This window comes from Solanum lycopersicum, chromosome 8 (assembly GCF_036512215.1).
Source record: "Solanum lycopersicum chromosome 8, SLM_r2.1".
Lineage (NCBI taxonomy): Eukaryota > Viridiplantae > Streptophyta > Magnoliopsida > Solanales > Solanaceae > Solanum > Solanum lycopersicum.
Genome location: NC_090807.1, coordinates 62,646,097 through 62,662,767, shown reverse-complemented (window position 1 = coordinate 62,662,767; position 16,671 = coordinate 62,646,097). Strand labels below are relative to the sequence as shown.

The 16,671-nt window shown below is 31.3% G+C and overlaps 4 protein-coding genes across 6 annotated transcripts; 2 read left to right on the top strand and 2 right to left on the bottom strand.

Annotated features, from left to right (window-relative positions):
* Nucleotides 1-2,792: 2,792 nt before the first annotated feature.
* On the bottom strand, nt 2,793-4,037 carry LOC101268496 (uncharacterized). The gene is made up of 3 exons (XM_004245933.5): nt 3,543-4,037; nt 3,424-3,468; nt 2,793-3,214 (listed from the first exon to the last, which is right to left on the bottom strand). Exons 1-3 carry the CDS (start codon nt 3,853-3,855, stop codon nt 3,069-3,071), a joined length of 504 nt encoding a protein of 167 aa, XP_004245981.1. The 5' UTR covers nt 3,856-4,037; the 3' UTR covers nt 2,793-3,068.
* Nucleotides 4,038-6,645: 2,608 nt separating this feature from the next.
* On the top strand, nt 6,646-10,358 carry LOC101244216 (uncharacterized). Its single transcript, XM_004245936.5, has 2 exons — nt 6,646-7,000; nt 9,636-10,358. The coding sequence occupies exons 1-2, from the start codon at nt 6,870-6,872 to the stop codon at nt 10,090-10,092; spliced, it is 588 nt and encodes a 195-aa protein (XP_004245984.1). The 5' UTR covers nt 6,646-6,869; the 3' UTR covers nt 10,093-10,358.
* A 3,011-nt stretch (nt 10,359-13,369) lies between these two features.
* Nucleotides 13,370-16,433, bottom strand: LOC101244797 (probable calcium-binding protein CML18). 3 transcript variants are annotated; one of them, XM_004245939.5, is made up of 2 exons: nt 15,577-16,433; nt 13,370-14,432 (listed from the first exon to the last, which is right to left on the bottom strand). In XM_004245939.5, the coding sequence occupies exon 1, from the start codon at nt 16,084-16,086 to the stop codon at nt 15,595-15,597; it is 492 nt and encodes a 163-aa protein (XP_004245987.1). In that variant the 5' UTR covers nt 16,087-16,433; the 3' UTR covers nt 13,370-14,432; nt 15,577-15,594. The 3 variants fall into 3 exon arrangements, with proteins under 3 accessions (XP_004245987.1, XP_010325568.1, XP_004245986.1); XM_010327266.4 differs by lacking the exon at nt 13,370-14,432 and adding an exon at nt 14,733-14,998 and having other exon boundaries at nt 15,577-16,086; XM_004245938.5 differs by lacking the exon at nt 13,370-14,432 and adding an exon at nt 14,733-14,995 and having other exon boundaries at nt 15,577-16,086.
* Nucleotides 13,526-14,467, top strand: LOC104649001 (mitogen-activated protein kinase kinase kinase 20-like). The gene has a single exon (XM_010327386.2). It carries the CDS (start codon nt 13,526-13,528, stop codon nt 14,465-14,467), a length of 942 nt encoding a protein of 313 aa, XP_010325688.1.
* Nucleotides 16,434-16,671: the final 238 nt, after the last annotated feature.

Genomic DNA, 16,671 nt, shown 5'->3' with positions numbered 1-16,671 from the left:
ATCCAAATTGCTGAAAAGTGAAAAGTAGCAAAACTCGAAAGAGGCTCATCTCCAATACACCAATCTCTCCAGTTGATCCAGTACATATTTAACTTAATGACAGTTGTCAATTTTAAAATTTAATGGTTCATATTTATTTAAATAAAGCAACTTTTAAACTATGATTAAATATATGAACTCTAGTTAGTAGTACTACAATTTTGCTCTCTTTAGAGGATTTCTTCATTAATAATTCGTTGTCTAAATAACCATTGAACTAATTTTGAAGCAAAAAGCAAATATCATTTTTATTTTCTACTCAATTTTGCCCTTTTTCACGCCCTTATAATTATTGTGAAACCCAAACTAAAAATAATTTTGCCGACTTGAAGATGATAACAAGCTTCTTAGAACACCATTTCCATCGAACGAATTCAATTCAGTACTCTTCTTACTTGAATTTGTATAATTTCATAAATTAAAAAGAGAGGAAGGTTGTTTCCTGAAAAAAAAAAAAAGATTGAAGAGAGAAAACTACTTGATTAGAATTTTTATTGTTAACCATGATTTAAAAAATACTTTATTTATATAAATATAAATCATTAAATTTTAAAACTGATAAATATTATTAAATAAAATATACAGTATACCAATTGGAGATTGGCGTAACGGAGAGGAGCCTCTTCCGCAAAAATCAGCTTTAAGAAAAAAGCTACTACTATAATGACCAAAGTTTATTAGTTGGGTCCCAGTCTCCCATATTCTTTTGGGTGGGGGTTGGGGGGCAAAAAGAAAATATCTAAATTATCCAAAATAAATAAATAAACAAAAATCATCACAGCTAGGTAGGTTGTTTTGGTAGTGACATATGATTCAATAACACAAATGCTTCATCTTATCCCAATTTGTAAGCTCAATGGGACCAACAACGAAGAAGAGAAAATACTTGTGTTACCCACCGACTATTTGGTGATATACTTTTCTCATACTATATATCTTTTGATAGTGTAATATTTTACATAGCATTATGCTATTTAAAACTTCGTGAAACAAATATACTACTCTCTATCAACTCATGTGAAGTTGTTTCATAGAGAAACAAGTTTAACAAAAATTATTAAAAATTGTGATATATAATAAGTTAAACATATTTATATGGATATAAACCATGTACTAGCAACCTACATTATCGGACACCAAAAATTCCAACTAGACAAGGACTATGGAATATTTAAATTTACTGCTTATTGTCAATCAAAAAAATATTTGAAGGATTGCATTTAATTTTATGAAAATATTTAGTGACTAAAATCATGCCTTAGACCAAACATTACATGTTAGATCTTTCAATCACCTAATATGTCGCAAAAGTAAATTAAAAAGAATAGGGGAAAGTTACCAAACATAGACGAATTCAAATGACACGGTCAGATATTGGAAAATGGAAATGGACAACCACCCATTACGATATGGACAGTGAGATGTTATGGAAAAATTGCAGAAGAAGATTCTTCCTACATGTTGAGGAAAAGGTTTATCTAGGCTTCCTTTTAGAATGTGACTTTACGTGACATAAATTTGAATTAGTTGAGCTATAAATCTGAATTAGTTGAGGTATAATGGAAGTACTAAACAATAATTAAAAAAAAAGTTTATCTAGCCACAAAAATAAAAAGATGAAGTTTATAGAGGGAAAGGAGAAGTATACTTTCTTGTTTTCGGTTTTATATTATTTTAGAGCTAGATTAGTTTAGATTAATAAAAAATAATTTTAAAAAAATATATGAATCAACCAATTGAATTTATGAATTTTGGAAGAGGACAACTAGTTTTAAAATGAATAATAATATAAATATAAAATTTAATTAAAAAATTATTGAATTATATTGAATTTGTAAGTTAAAATATACCTTTAGCAAAATAAAAACAACGTGTTCTATACAAAAGAAAAGCAAAAGAAAAAATATACTAAGCTACTCGGCAGCAGAGCCATTGTTAGAAATTTGAGGGTTCTAAATCAATTTTTTTGAAGTTCACATGTTAATATACGTATGTTTATTTAATTTTTCAATAAAATATATAGTTAATGAAAAAGCTAGTAGATTCGTCCGAACCCATGAACCAACGTCTAGCTGCGTATTTGAACTATTACCAATAAATGTGCAGTGATTCACTGAGCTACTGTCAGTGAATATAGAAAATTTTAAATTCAAGTCCCGAATATAAAAAAAATATTAAAAAGAAAGATGAATCCAATATTAATTTAAAATAGTTAAACTCAAATGTGAATAATAAAAAATAATAATTAAATAAGCTCAGCTAGGTTAGCATATGAATATATAAGTATTTCCCAGCTGGAAATTCCAAACGAAACACGAGGCATCTGTAACGGTCCCAAATTTCCAGCTGTTTTCCACAATCACTCTGCATTCATATTTCTATCACACTCTCACTCTCCTGCCTCACCTTTTGGCTTTTCCCTCTGCCCTATCCAATATTTATAGTTATTCCTAATTTAAATTCTTGAGAATTAAAAGTTAAAAATGCTAATCCATTTATTTCTAGTATTAAATTAGTATCAGTAATCATTGATTCTGATTTAAATTCCTAGAGATTGATCAAATCTTTTAATTGACCAAATAATCAACTTAAACTCACGATAAATGGCTAATACTGAAAAAGAAAAAAAAAACTGTCGGTTTCACCGAAGATCTTTTGTTATAACTTATAACTCTATACAAACACAAATTTTGATATTTTCCTTTCTAGTTTCCAGCTCCAGCTCAGAAATTTCCATTTAACGTATCCAAAACTTGGAAGTGAATATTTTGCTTTTTTGGTACATCATATATAGTAAAGTAAAATATTTACAGAGTACTTCACCGGTAAATTTGATTTTGTTCAAAACAGCCAAAATTACTAGTATAAGAAATTCACATGCACACAGGCGTGGTAATAATGAAACGGTAAAATTGGCAAGGAAACGAGTTACGCACGTGAGAGAAGCTCCGCCGAAGGTGAATTCGCCATGAATAGGTGGTTGAGTAATATACGGAGAATAAAGAAGAGTAAGAAGCACAAACAGCGGCTTAAAAATCGGCGAGTTTTCGGTGGCGCCGATGATTTGAATCCTGTCTATCAATCTCTTGCAAGTTCCTTACGCTTCGGATCGCTAAAACTTCCGGTTTTTTAGTTTCTAATACTCTCTGCAACTCGTCGTCAATATTTGCTGATTCTGTATATACAGAGCAAAAAGAGAGAACTCATTAGAGCAAGCAAAATACGGATCACGAGGCATCTGAGAAGTATGTAAAACACATTGAGAGCCGATTTTTTTGAATTGAAATTGATGAATACTTGAGTATAATGGAAGTATGGAACTAAATCTGAAATCTAAATTGAAACAATTGCGGAACGGCGAAACAAAATGCGCAATATGCATACCTATACGCTTAGCGAAGCCTTCAAATCCTTGAAATTGAGCTAAATCTGAAACAAAAAACATGTAAATCAGTAAACGAGTTCGTTTTTTCTCTGAATCACGAAACTAAGATGCAGTGTACCTTTATCAGACGGACTGTGAGAGAATAGATAGAGGATGAAGAAGCAGAGAAATGTGAGAACAGGAATGAGGTGAATGTACTTCTCAGCTCTAGACAATGACTTGTTAAGAGCCTTGATTGACTTGCGTACTTGTTCTTCTCCTTCATCGTAGTTGTTAGAGAGTGACGACGGAGAGGCTTGGTCCTTCGCCATTATCTTCTGAGACTCTGCCGCCGTCACGACGGCGGATTCGTCCCTGCTGCCGCCGACGAGGACGACTCCATGTGCAAGGTGTAACTTCGATCCCGATGAGCCGAGTGATTGTCTATGCATGTTGGCCGGATTCTGGAGATTCGAGAATGAGAGAGAAACGGCGATTGAGAAAGAGTGCGCGAAGCGAGTGTTTGGTAGCTGTTGAGGTTATTTAGTAGTCTGGGGATTTACTCGCAAATAATAATGCCATTAAAATAAGAGTACAAAAATAAAATAATAATTAATAGTAATAAATTGCATCCGTAACTCTAACCGTTGAGGTGGAAAGATACCTTCCTTATTACAAAGACAGTTTAGCCCCCAATATTTATGAAATTGTACACATTACCTCCTAGATTTGTCCACCTATTCCACTTAGCCACCTAAACTCAAATCTCTAGCCATTTGAATACTTTATATTTATTGAAATTGTGTCGTTCATTAATCTTCCCTACGTCCTAGATGATACTCGTTTATCGTTTATTTTGATGAATCAAATTTTTTTTTTTAATTTATTATATTTATTTTATAATTAAAAAAGATAAAATAATAAATTTACGTAATACTTAATTTTTTGATAAATACATTAATTCAAAAGTGAATCAGTAATTAGAGATATCGAAAGTAATTAATAAGGAATTTATCAGCAAATAGTACCATTAAATTTGAGAATACACATGTGCCAAAAACAAAATAATATACTTTCTTCTATTCATTTCATTTGACATTTTATTCTTTTTTTCTTTTAAAAAATATTATTTTATCGTGATTAATATTAATTTAACTTTAAAATTTTATTTTATTCTTAATAAAATAAATAATAATCACACAAATATTAAAAAATTATTCTAGACAAGAATTTTTAAAAGTTTTTATTTTTTTTATTTAATATTATATCAAGTCAAAAAATATTACATAATAAAATAAAATTAAGAGAGTAATAATTTGTGTTAAACAGCCGTAGCTCTGACAACACAGTAAGAAAGATAATCTTCCGTATTGCAAAGACACTTTAGTTCCCGATATTTATGAAAATCCTACACATTAATTCATTTAATATTGTCTTTTAAGTTAACTTATTTGACATTTTTTCCTTTTTAATTTATAAAAAACATCTTTTTTATATGTAATAATAATTTAAATTATCAGTACCGTAAATTTAATATCTCTATACAAGTCTTTAAGAAGAGAGATCACATAAGAAGAAAATTTATTCTAAAATCTGCAATCTCTTAAAATATCCTACAAGGATTTTGTAGTTCACTTTATTAGCTTATAAGTGGGCGAAATAAGAGGAATTACTTTTCGAAAAGATGTTTTTATTCCGCACCTAATAGGTGCCATATTCCTTTTAATTTGTTCACTATTAGTTCTGCACACTTCTTAATTCTTAAAAATTTATAAATAAAAAAAACATTTTATTATATCAACCTTTTAAATTGTAAACAAGTCAAAACTTTAAGATTGATTGCATGGACTTTTTAAAAATTAGTTGTGGAAATCCAATAACACGATCAAAATTCAATTTTGATGTCAAACTCAAGAACAAAAAAGTACTAAAATTGCTTTTTAATCATTTTGTTCATGAAATTGCTCTAACAGTATCAAGTAATTGACCGGGCTTTAAACTAGAAGGACCATTTTTCTTGCTTAAAGTGGAAGCTTAAGCTATTTAAAAAGAAATAAAATGGGCAAGTGAACTTTGCTTTCTTACATATACTTTTTAAATAAAGTTAATTAAGATAATCAACTTTTTGTATGTGTTTATAAACTGACGCTTTGCCTTATCTACTACCGTCAATCATTGCTTTTAGAATTGGACCAATATGAGGATTGAAGATTGTTGAAGAAAATTCAGTTAAATTTGGAAGAATTACTATTGTGTCAACATAAGATGAGTGATAATTTAATATGTTCATATAAAATGAGTCAAAGCACATGAGAGATGGTGGAAACCACTCTTTTTAATCATTTCGTCTTTGATTTCACGCCCAAATTCTCAATAGGTCTCATGCTGAACAATAGAAAGATATGATATCGTATCAATCATATTATGAAAGAGTATACAACACATGATAAATGTACACTTAAGACAAAATACTCTTGATTATATTGATACAGATTTATAATCAGTTGCAGATACACTCAAATACATCGATACAAACTAAATGCGCATGGAGCAAATACACTTGATATAATTATTCATTTATACACTTGATACAAAGTGAATACACAAGTGACATATACACTTGATACAATTATATTCGTTGATCCAATCTGATACAACTTGATATAATTGTATTCATTGATACAAATCAATTGTTTTCCGCGATACAACTTGAAACAACAAATACAACACGTGTTCACGCTCTCTGTTGCCTCTATCCTTCCTCTACCAACCTTGTTTTCCTCTCTTCTCCTTCTGACATATAACTATGAATCATAATTAAGTAAACTATAATTATTGACATCTAATCTATAGTCACTTTTGAAAGTATAAATTTTAGGAATCACACAGTTTTAATATTAAATTACAATCTATCCCTCTTTAGTTTGTAATTACATGAATCCCTTAAAAAGTAACACAAAATGGATACATAATATGTAGCTTGGATACATTAAAGAGTATCTCGGATACATTATAACATAAACCGTATACAGTATCTCAAATACAATATAACATAAATCGGATACATAATACGTAGTTCGGAAACATTGATATGTATCTCAAATACATTGAAGAAATAATTTTTTTTAGGGGGTTTTAGAAATAGAATGTATATTGAAAAAAAGAGAAACATAATACATGTATTTTAGTATTTTTCCTTTTTTGAAAGTCATTCTAATTTAAATGGGCCGTCAGTCTACCGTGGCCCAAAATGGCCCAAATTTAGAGAAAAGGGTAGAAAGCCGACAGAAGGGAAATTGCTGGTACTTTCCGGCGGCTATCCAGAAAGGGACTACTTTAACTTGCCTTGTTGAAAACGTAAACGGAAACGCCATATTTTCTCATAAAGCTTGAAGAAGAAAAACAGATTTTTTTTTTTGGCCTGAAAAAGAGACTGATAGAGGAAGAAGAAAGTTCTAGAAAGAAAATGGTTCTATGGGAGATCACATTGGGAACGGCGTATTTTTTGGGTCTGAAGCGAACTTACAGGCTGTTCTTGAGGATTCAGCGTAAGCTCATTAGTCCAAAGTATCCTAGGCTTCGTGATTTCGCTCAAAGGTATTTTGTTATTTGAATTGGATCTGATTTTGATCTCTAATGATATTTTTTTTTTGTGATTATTCGGTTTAGTTTTTCTTAGCTTATATAATTTATCAATCCGTTGACTGGAAATAGAGACAAGCAATTTGATTCAATGTGATTGATTCTACAGTGTATACACTCAATTTCAGGGCAAGTCTCAGAGAGGAAAGTGAAAAATTAGTATCTGGAGAAACAGCTTCATAATTAATCATACAATAAGCAATAGCATATGAGTGTTTGCAGCGGTTGCCATTGTCATTGTCCTCGTGCTTTTAGGTAAATGAGGGGAATGGAGAGCAAGAGGCTAAAGATAGGTTACTGTGGGATATTAATGTACATGGTCTCTGCATTTTATCTAATGATTGAAAAACTAGGGTAATAGGAATGAGAGAGGAGAGATAGGAGGAGGGGAGAAAGACGAGTGAGAGAGAGGATAAGAATGAGAAAAGAGGCAAGGATAGAAGACAAAGTTGAATTTGAGGCAAACTTTTTTTGCTATCAGGACTGGGAGAACCATGAGAGAAAGAGAGTGTGAGAGACATTGGAAGAGTAATAGTAGGGTAAAACTGATTGGGAGTTATTATTACGATAAAACTGATTGAGAGACTAATGTATCGACAAAAGCGATCATCTATTGTTACTACTCTCGGCTTTCTATGGAGCAACACTACTAATAGAAAGGAAGGTGAAAAGAAGTTTAGGACAATGTTGGAAAAAGAGAGAAGCTTAGGATGACTCAGCGTCCTTGGCGGACATTTCCAATTTCAGGGCCCAGTTTGAATGCATATGCAGTTTCATGTTCTAGTATTTGACATAGTTTCTATAGGACTCGGTGACAAACTTGTCACTTTTCCCCAATGCAAATGGAGAAGTTGTCTTGGAGGAGTCCGTCAAGAGGAGAACTTCACATAGGTGTCTAAGCTCGAAATGTTATCTTGGTCATTTTCTTATTGTTATATCTTCATCAACTTTTATTGTTATTTTAGCTCAGCGTAATGGTTCTTGATTGTAGTACTATACAGTTCTTTCTCCTAAATGACCTTTTTTGTCATGATACCCATCCCATCATCCCATGTATCTTTCTGCTTTTAGTCATTCTCAGTGACAATGGTTGCTGTTCTTTCAAATAAAACGGCAAAAGTTTGCTATTCCAGCTTCAACCACTTGATTTTGTTCTTATTTGTTTGAGTATTGTTGATATGGATTTTCAGATCCATTGTTTTGTTCCCAACTATTGAATAAAGGTCTCTTAGCTTGGAAATTACTTATTTTTGTGTTTAAAATGAACTATCTTCTAGTAAGTGGTAATGGTGGATTCAATGTCCCATTTCTCAGTTTTGTCTCTCGGACTCCCCCGACATTTGACAATCTTGTTGGAATAAGATTGTTTCAGGTACATCTCTTTCTTTTGTTCCTGGAATTTCGTGAAAGTTAAATTTTCTATAAGCAATGGGACTGGAATATATGCTTGTCTTATATCTCAAGAACAGTTGCTTGGTAAATACTTTTAGAGCTGATGATGCATGTAGGTGGTGAGGTGAGCACTTTTCAGTTTAACATGCAACACTGGCCTATATTTCCTGGATTTGTGTAGGCACGTTAGGTCATCCATTAGATCATTTATGTGTTTTAAGGTGTTAGATTTGCCAAATCCTTTATGTTCAAGATGGAAGGATATGGATAAAGATGCTGCATGCATGTCTGAGAAAATTTAAAGTAAATATATAAATGATAAAGAGTGGATTCTTTTACTGTTTAAGGAAAATGAGGATAATAAAATTAGAAGAGAACTTTTGATATTTCTCTTCATCAAAATCTATGAGTTAGTTTACTGTCTGAGTTGGTAGTAGATGTCAAAATATCTCAATTAATATGACCAAACTAACCACATCTTCACCACATTGTCCATGTTATGCCATGTTGAAATAGTATACTGTTCAATCAATGATTCTGAGTGATATAAAAGCATAATTTCTCTTGTTCACGCCTTGTATGAACAACTGTTGATATGAGGAGGAAGAAGAGGCTAGATATAGCTTTTAAGTCAGCAGGATGAGCTGAGAGTGAATATTCTTCATGACAACAATCAGTAATGTAGGGCCCGGAAGAAAATGTTGTGTGTGTGTTGATACAAGGTAGTATATCCATGACATGAACTGTGGCAAATTTAATTAGGTATTTGTTGTCAAGCGTGTACACATCCAAGTTTATCATGAATATGAATCTGTGTTGAGCTTTATATGGTATATTTAGTATGTAATTCCTCAATTTTCTTGTTACGGTAGTGAGATCAAATTCTTCACCTTGTGGAAGTGTTAATGTCTAATGTTTACTGGTCCTGTTTCAACACACAATATTTTCACATTGTCTCTACCTTTTTTATTCTTCATATTTGAGATGTACCCTGTCACCTGTTGATTGGATAATATTCAAGGTTGTTAATATTGCCAGATTAGCCTAAGGATGGTTTTTCCCTGTTGTTCGATGCTTGTTTATGATCTTTTCTGTCCAAAATTGATTATGCTTGTTTAGGATCTTTTCTTTCTACTATTTATTGCTTTGTTCCTTCATCCTTGTATTATTGTTTTTCAAATATTTCTTTCTTTTCCAGGCGAACACGAGCTGCATTTGATATGGCACTGATCGTTCATCGCAAGGTACAGGAAAGAGATATTGAAGCTGGTCGGAACCTTGGTAATTGGATCCTTCGATGGCTTGACAAAATGAAGCCATCTGCTAATATTCGAGGCTCAGATAACATTGCAATTACCAGTGCAACTAAGCAGCTTAGGAACTCATCTCACTCCCCCAAGCCTGAAGCTTTCCAGAAATACGGTGCTGGCAAAGACAAGGAATCCAGCAGCAGGCATCTGTTTACCTCAGCTAGTAACACATGGCAGAAAGCATACCCGACCATTTCCATGATGATGAAACCAAGAAGCCCAGCTGGAACAAATATCCAATACAGGCAGTTAAACACTGTTTCGCCTACTAGTTTCAAACCCATGAAACATGGTTTTGAGGGAGTGATCCGACCGGACATATTGCAGTGGATTCAACGAAGCTAATCCATTAACTACTCTGTTGCTGCCTTTTGGCTTTTACACTAGTGGACTTGAACGTCTGCAGAAGGTGCATATACGGCACAAATAAAAGCTCACTAGATCAGTGCCGTCATGAAAAAATTTTAGTCTCTGTTTTCTTTTGGCTGAACAGTCAATATTGTACATTCGTTTCAGATTCTGACCTGTGTGTACCTCAACCAACCTTGATTCTTCTGTTGTTTCTACTCTGTTGTAGCCTCTAATGCAATAACAAATAGTATTGAAGTCAATTTTTTTTGTTAGTTACTCATACAAAAAATATACATGCAAAACGTGTGTTCAAAATAAATTAGTTTGTAATATTATGAAAGAGGGAGACAAGAGGGCTCTTCACTTCTTTAATGTTGATTTGATTAATCTTCTGGGATAAATTGAATCAAATTAACTTTTGAAATCTAAATTCAAAAAATATATTAAAAGTACTATTAAGTTACAATTATCTTCATATTTATATGGTGAAAAAATGCATCTTAAAATATTAGTTAAAAATTTAAGTAGCTGAAACAAGATAAGTACTTGCGGATTGAAAAAATCCCTTCATAAGATTGAGCTTTAATTTTTTTAATAATTATTAGAATAAGTTACATTTTCTTCAAGTACAAAATTACATGTACGTTGGCGGGTAAAAAATAAAGAAATTTGCATAATCCTGTCAATCTTAATTTTTTTTTAAAAAATATTAGCTTAGGTATACTTAATTGCATTATTTGATAGTTTTAGAAAATAAAAAAAATTTATAGCTTTGTTATTTTTATAATTATAATGAGTATACAATTTAAATAGATTTTAACCATAAATTATTATGTAGTACACATGACATGAATCTATAAGACCATTGAACATTACTTGACCTAATTATACTTGACCGGATTTTTATCTTCTCCAACTGTATCCTCTAGTTTACTCTCTAAATATAAAATTCTCTATTTTCCAGACAATCAACTCAGATCCAAATCTCTATTTTACTCTCTAAAGAAGAATTATTTTTTTCACTCTCCTCAATATTATTTATTATTTCTATTTCATTTTAATTTATTAATTTCATAATATAAATTATTTCTTCTTTTTGAAAATAATCACTCTATAAAGATTATATAATTCAATTTTTTTTCAAGTTCTTCATTTAATACAAAATTATATTTTATTCTAAATAACATAAATTGCGATAAATATTACTCCCTCCGTTTAAAAAAGAATGGTCTACTTTGATTTAGAACGGAGTTTAAGAAAAAAAAAGAATTTTTTTTAATCTTGTGGTTCGAAATTAAACTTATGTCAAATGTACCAAAATACCCCTTAATCTTGTGGCCTTAAACATGACATGTGAAAAGTTAAAGTTAAAGTGTTGTCAAAAAAGGAAAGGGGTCATTATTTTTGAAACAGACTAAAAAGAAAATAAGGGACATTCTTTTTGAAACGGAAGGAGTATATATAATACATATTAACGAACAATTCAAATAAAAGTGAAATCATTGATGAAATATAATTGCATCATAAATATTGTATTATCATAAAATTTATTTTAAATCTTATATAAATACTAAACTTTCAAGACTATTACGTTGCAGTTATGAATGTTCTATCAATGTATTACGGAGTTCAAAATGAACATTTTTTGTCCTTATTTTTTATGCGTAGCTAAAAATTGTATAAATTAACAATTTCATCTTGTATCCAATAATTTTGTGTACTATTTACTTCCCATATTCTATTTTGAACTATTGAATCAAATAATTTTTCATTGATATTTAAAAGTATAGTTTAATAATTATCACCATAACATAAAAAGTAGTTTGAATTATCATGTAAATTTTGTGCATATTTCATAATGAAAAATAATTGTAATCTAAATTACATATTTAAATGACAAAAATAATAATTAAAAATCAATAATATGTTTTAGATGTTATATTACTTGAGAAATAATTACAAATATTAGAGATTTAATTAATAATCTTATATAATATAATTAATATTAAAATAACTTTAAGTTTTATATTTAAAGTGACAATCTCCTTTTAAAAATAAAATAAAAATTTGATTAATTTGACGGAAGTAGTATCTTGTTACAAGTGATAAATATTAAATTAGTAATATAATAGAAATAATATTATAATAATCAAAAAGTAAATAGTGAGCGCTTCTCTATAATTTAAGAATAGAGAGTTAAATAGAGAGTGGTTAGAGAATCAATTCTCTGTGTTACTCTCCAAATATAGAGAATGAAGAGTAAAATAGAGATGAATGGGAGATGATCTAATACACATACTTGTAAAAGAAAGACCACTTAAATGATTTACCGTTAAATAATATTATTTATACCTCGAATGCAATTACAAATAATATCTTAGTTAATTTATTGTAAGTAGTTTATATACACGGGCAAAATGTATGTTTATAAATTAGTTTATGATAAACGAGATATAAAAGAGGGAGATAAGTAGTGTTGAAATTAGAATTTTTGACAAGTGAATTTCAAATATGTAAAAATAAGCACAGAAGTAACCAAAGGCGGTATGAAATCTACTATATATACATAAAAAATTATTTTAATTATATATAAATTATATAATTTTTCGTCGAAAGAGTATATGGTGGCTCCGCCCGTGGAGATAAGAGGGAGCTATTTCAATGCCAAGCATTCCTCATTTCTCAATAACGTTCATATGATTAATCTTAGAGCTAAATTAGATTAGATTTGCTCAATATTCAAAATTTAAAATTTAGATACATTCAAAAATAATATTAAAATAATATACATTACAACTATTCTCATATTAATATGGTGGAAAATTGCACCTTAAAATATTAGACAAAATTTAAATAAATTGATTTTCGATAAATGAAATATGATAAATATTTTGGGATAGAAGAAAAACCTTTTTAAAGTTGAGCTTTAATTTCTTATAATTATTAATAACAAGTTACATTTTAATTACATTTGCGTTCTTTAAATTTAACACCATTTGGTTTAAGTACCTAGAATAATTTCAAAGCTACGTGATTACTCAACTTAACAGTAATTAGCTTCATGGTAAATTTAACCATACGTACAATTTTTTGGTAACTATTTAATTATGTTGCCGTGTATATAAAATTTTGGGAAAAAACTACTTTAAAAGTTTTAGAAACTTTTTGAATTTACAAATTTGAAGTACAAATAAGTGTACACCGTGTTGCCCTCAAAGTTTTGATTTTAAGAAGTTACCAAAAATAAATACAATGGTAAGATACGCAAAAGTTACCAAAATTAACTCTTCACCTTTTCCATATCAACCAAGGATTGAATAATTTTTTTTCTCTATAAAAAGAAGTAACTACCCTTTTATTATTTATCACAATCATTCAATAACCAAAAAAAAAAAAAAATTAGTGAGAAGAAAGTGAAAATATTATTATGGATCAGTGGAAGAAGCTTTACGTTCTTGGCGCTGGCTCTTACGGCAAAGTTTATTATGCAGTGAAGATGGATCCTGTTTCGTTATGTGTTTCTGTTGCTGCTGTTAAATGTGCTGATATGAACCGTTCTGTTTCACTCCAACGAGAAGCAGAAATCTTGACAACCCTCAAAGATTCACCTTACGTGGTTCAGTTCATTGGATCAGACGTTAGCATCGATAACGGTAATGTCTCAACTTACAATCTGTTTCTTGAGTATGCATATGGTGGATCGCTACACGATTTGATCATTAATTCGAAGATGAGAAGGATACGGATGTCTGAAGTGGAAGTAGGTTTCTATGCATATCAACTCTTAAAGGGTATTCAACACGTTCATGAGAAAGGGTGGGTTCATTGTGATATTAAACCTGCTAATGTTTTGATTTTCAACAACGCTGAACGTGGTGGGATGCACAAGTTAAAGTTGGCTGACTTTGGATTGTCGTTGAGAGTTCCCGAAGGTGTGGCATATATGACTGGTGCTGCGATGAGCAACAGAGGGACTCTACCTTACGCGCCCCCAGAATCTTTGATCAGTGGTTTTCATGGCAGGAGTTATGATATATGGTCGTTAGGGTGTACTGTGGCAGAGATGATGACTGGGTGTCGCGTTTGGATTTATCGCGACACTAAGGATTTGCAATGGAAGATTATGAATGAAGAACCAATGGTTCCTAGTGATGTTTCTGAGATTGCCAGAGATTTTTTGTACAAGTGTTTGATAAAGGATCCTCTAAAAAGATGGACGACGCAACAACTACTTCAACATCCATTTATTCAACAAGCTTTATTATGTACTAGGATGCGTGAAACTCACGGGATAACATCAAGGGTTAATCCTTTTGGCTGCAGACTTGGAGTACCTGATCAGAAGATGCACTCTTTCAGACTAGTTTAAGGATACAATATAATGAAGCCAATAAGATTGCAAAATTAAGTACTTATTGTCTGCTGCTTATGTATATATTATTCTACAGAACAATTTTGTGTCATATTATTACTTGGATATTGCATTATCTTTCTAATAATAGTAAAACCAGTTGTTTGTTCCTATCTAGATTTTATTTTTTTTCTGTTTAGTTAAACTTAGTTATGCTGGGAAGAAAACATTGTTATGTCTAATGAAACCCTTGTATGAAAAAACTCTTAACATAAACTGAAAATTATCACTCAAACAGTATTATTTACTCTAAAAAGAAAGTACAATAATAAATCATAAAGGAAAATGAATGACAAAAGAAGTATCTCTTCTCTAGGCAAGAAACGTTCTATCGGATGCTAAACTAAGATAATGTTGCATCATCACAGATAGAAGCAATACATTAAGATGTAAGCACACAACAACACCAACTCTGCATCTTAAATCCTCTACTTCTTCATTTGGCACCAACGCTCATTTCCAACTATTTTGCTAAGAACAGGAGGCCTGCTACAAGTAGATAATTGAAATTCTTTGATCAGAACACGTAGAGCATAAATCGATGTATTCTCCTGTTTGATGGCTACAACATCTAATGGCACATTAATTTTAACAAGGAGAGTGTAAATTTCCTGGCTCATGATTAGGTTAAAATCAGAGAATGCTTATACCTATGCCACCATCTAGACCGTTGCAATCATATTCCTTTTCTGCTGGTCTGTTCCATTATAACTATGTCACACTAACTTGATCATTTAAAGTTAAGAAATAAATGCAGGAATCACACTTAATTACATGTTCATTTAAAGTCCAAATTCATCTGGTAAAGTTTATATGTATTACTCGATCACATAATCCAGTAAAACTTAATACAATGCTAAATCAATGGGAGAAAAAGTCACGTAGAAGAGAGTATATCAGTTTAAATCCCAGAAACAACATAGCGATCATCGTTTGAAATAATATACACATTTAACATTAGCAGAGGAAGTCGGAAAGTAAACTCACTAAAAACATACAACAAAAAGTACATTAACAAACAAAACATATATATCTAAACTAGATGAACAGAAATTGACAAGATATACCGAAAGGAGATTCACATATCAAGCCCAAGAGTTGTCGAAAGCAGCCGAAGAAATCGCCTGAGTGAATTCCTGATAGCTGATCCTGCCATCTCCATCAGTATCAGCTTCTCTGATCATCCCAGTAAGTTCTTCAGCAGTCAAAGCATGTCCAAGCTTCGCCATAGAATGAGCCAATTCTGCAGCCGTAATATAACCATTTCCATCCCTATCAAACATCTTAAATAGCTGTTTCAATTGTTCCTCTGTGTAAGGGGACTTCGCTGGAAGAAGTTCCGGTGCTACGAGTGATACAAACTCCGAGAATTCAACAAGGCCATTGTCGTTTTTATCCGCCTTTTGAATCAAAGTTTCGAGCTGATCAGGACTTGGTTTTAAACCAAGAGACCTCAATAGCGCGCCAAGCTCGAGTTGGGTTAGACTCCCATCATCATTTCTGTCGAACGATCGGAAAATTTCTCGCAGTTCAGCCAACTGCTCATCATCTAACTTAACAGGTGCTTTATTGCTCATATTTCTCTGTGAAGCAATAAATCAAACACTTGATCTGCAGATTAAAATTGTCCTTCAAAGAAAGAATATCAATGGATACCCTTTTCCAACCAACTGGGTACTCTGTTTTCCTGCTATTCGTGCCGTCCTCTTTCTCTTGCTGTTCTACTGACCTTTTGACTACTCTTTGCTCAATTTTGTGTCACTTTCGAATAGCTATTTTTCTTGGACTTGGTAATGGATCCACCAAATTCTATGAATTTGTTGAATTACAAGGAAAAGTTATACAGATTTGTAGAATTGATATTGAAAGAAAATATTGACAACTTCTTCCCAAATGAATTGGAGATGATTATTGTCATTAGTCTACAGAAAGACTTTTTATATTGTTTCTTTAAACAGAGTTGGTTTTCCTATAACGTAAGAAGGTTATCTAACCAATGGGGCAGGGGATGGGGTCTCCTCTTCTTATAAATAACACTCGAATTTAAGTTGTAAATATGAACATTTGAATACGCCGTAAATTTAAATTAATCAAATTTTGATATAAATATAGAAAAGGTTATACAAAGAAGAAGAAAATTTAACTATCATATATTTTATATA

Coding starts and splice junctions, on each gene's coding strand:
- LOC101268496 (XM_004245933.5), bottom strand. CDS start 3,855: ATGCATAGACAATCACTCGGCTCATCGGGATCGAAGTTACACCTTGCA. Junction 3,469..3,542: donor TCACAGTCCGTCTGATAAAG/GTACACTGCATC, acceptor TTTTTGTTTCAG/ATTTAGCTCAATTTCAAGGA. Junction 3,215..3,423: donor AGGCTTCGCTAAGCGTATAG/GTATGCATATTG, acceptor CTGTATATACAG/AATCAGCAAATATTGACGAC.
- LOC101244797 (XM_004245939.5), bottom strand. CDS start 16,086: ATGAGCAATAAAGCACCTGTTAAGTTAGATGATGAGCAGTTGGCTGAA.
- LOC104649001 (XM_010327386.2), top strand. CDS start 13,526: ATGGATCAGTGGAAGAAGCTTTACGTTCTTGGCGCTGGCTCTTACGGC.
- LOC101244216 (XM_004245936.5), top strand. CDS start 6,870: ATGGTTCTATGGGAGATCACATTGGGAACGGCGTATTTTTTGGGTCTG. Junction 7,001..9,635: donor CTTCGTGATTTCGCTCAAAG/GTATTTTGTTAT, acceptor TTTCTTTTCCAG/GCGAACACGAGCTGCATTTG.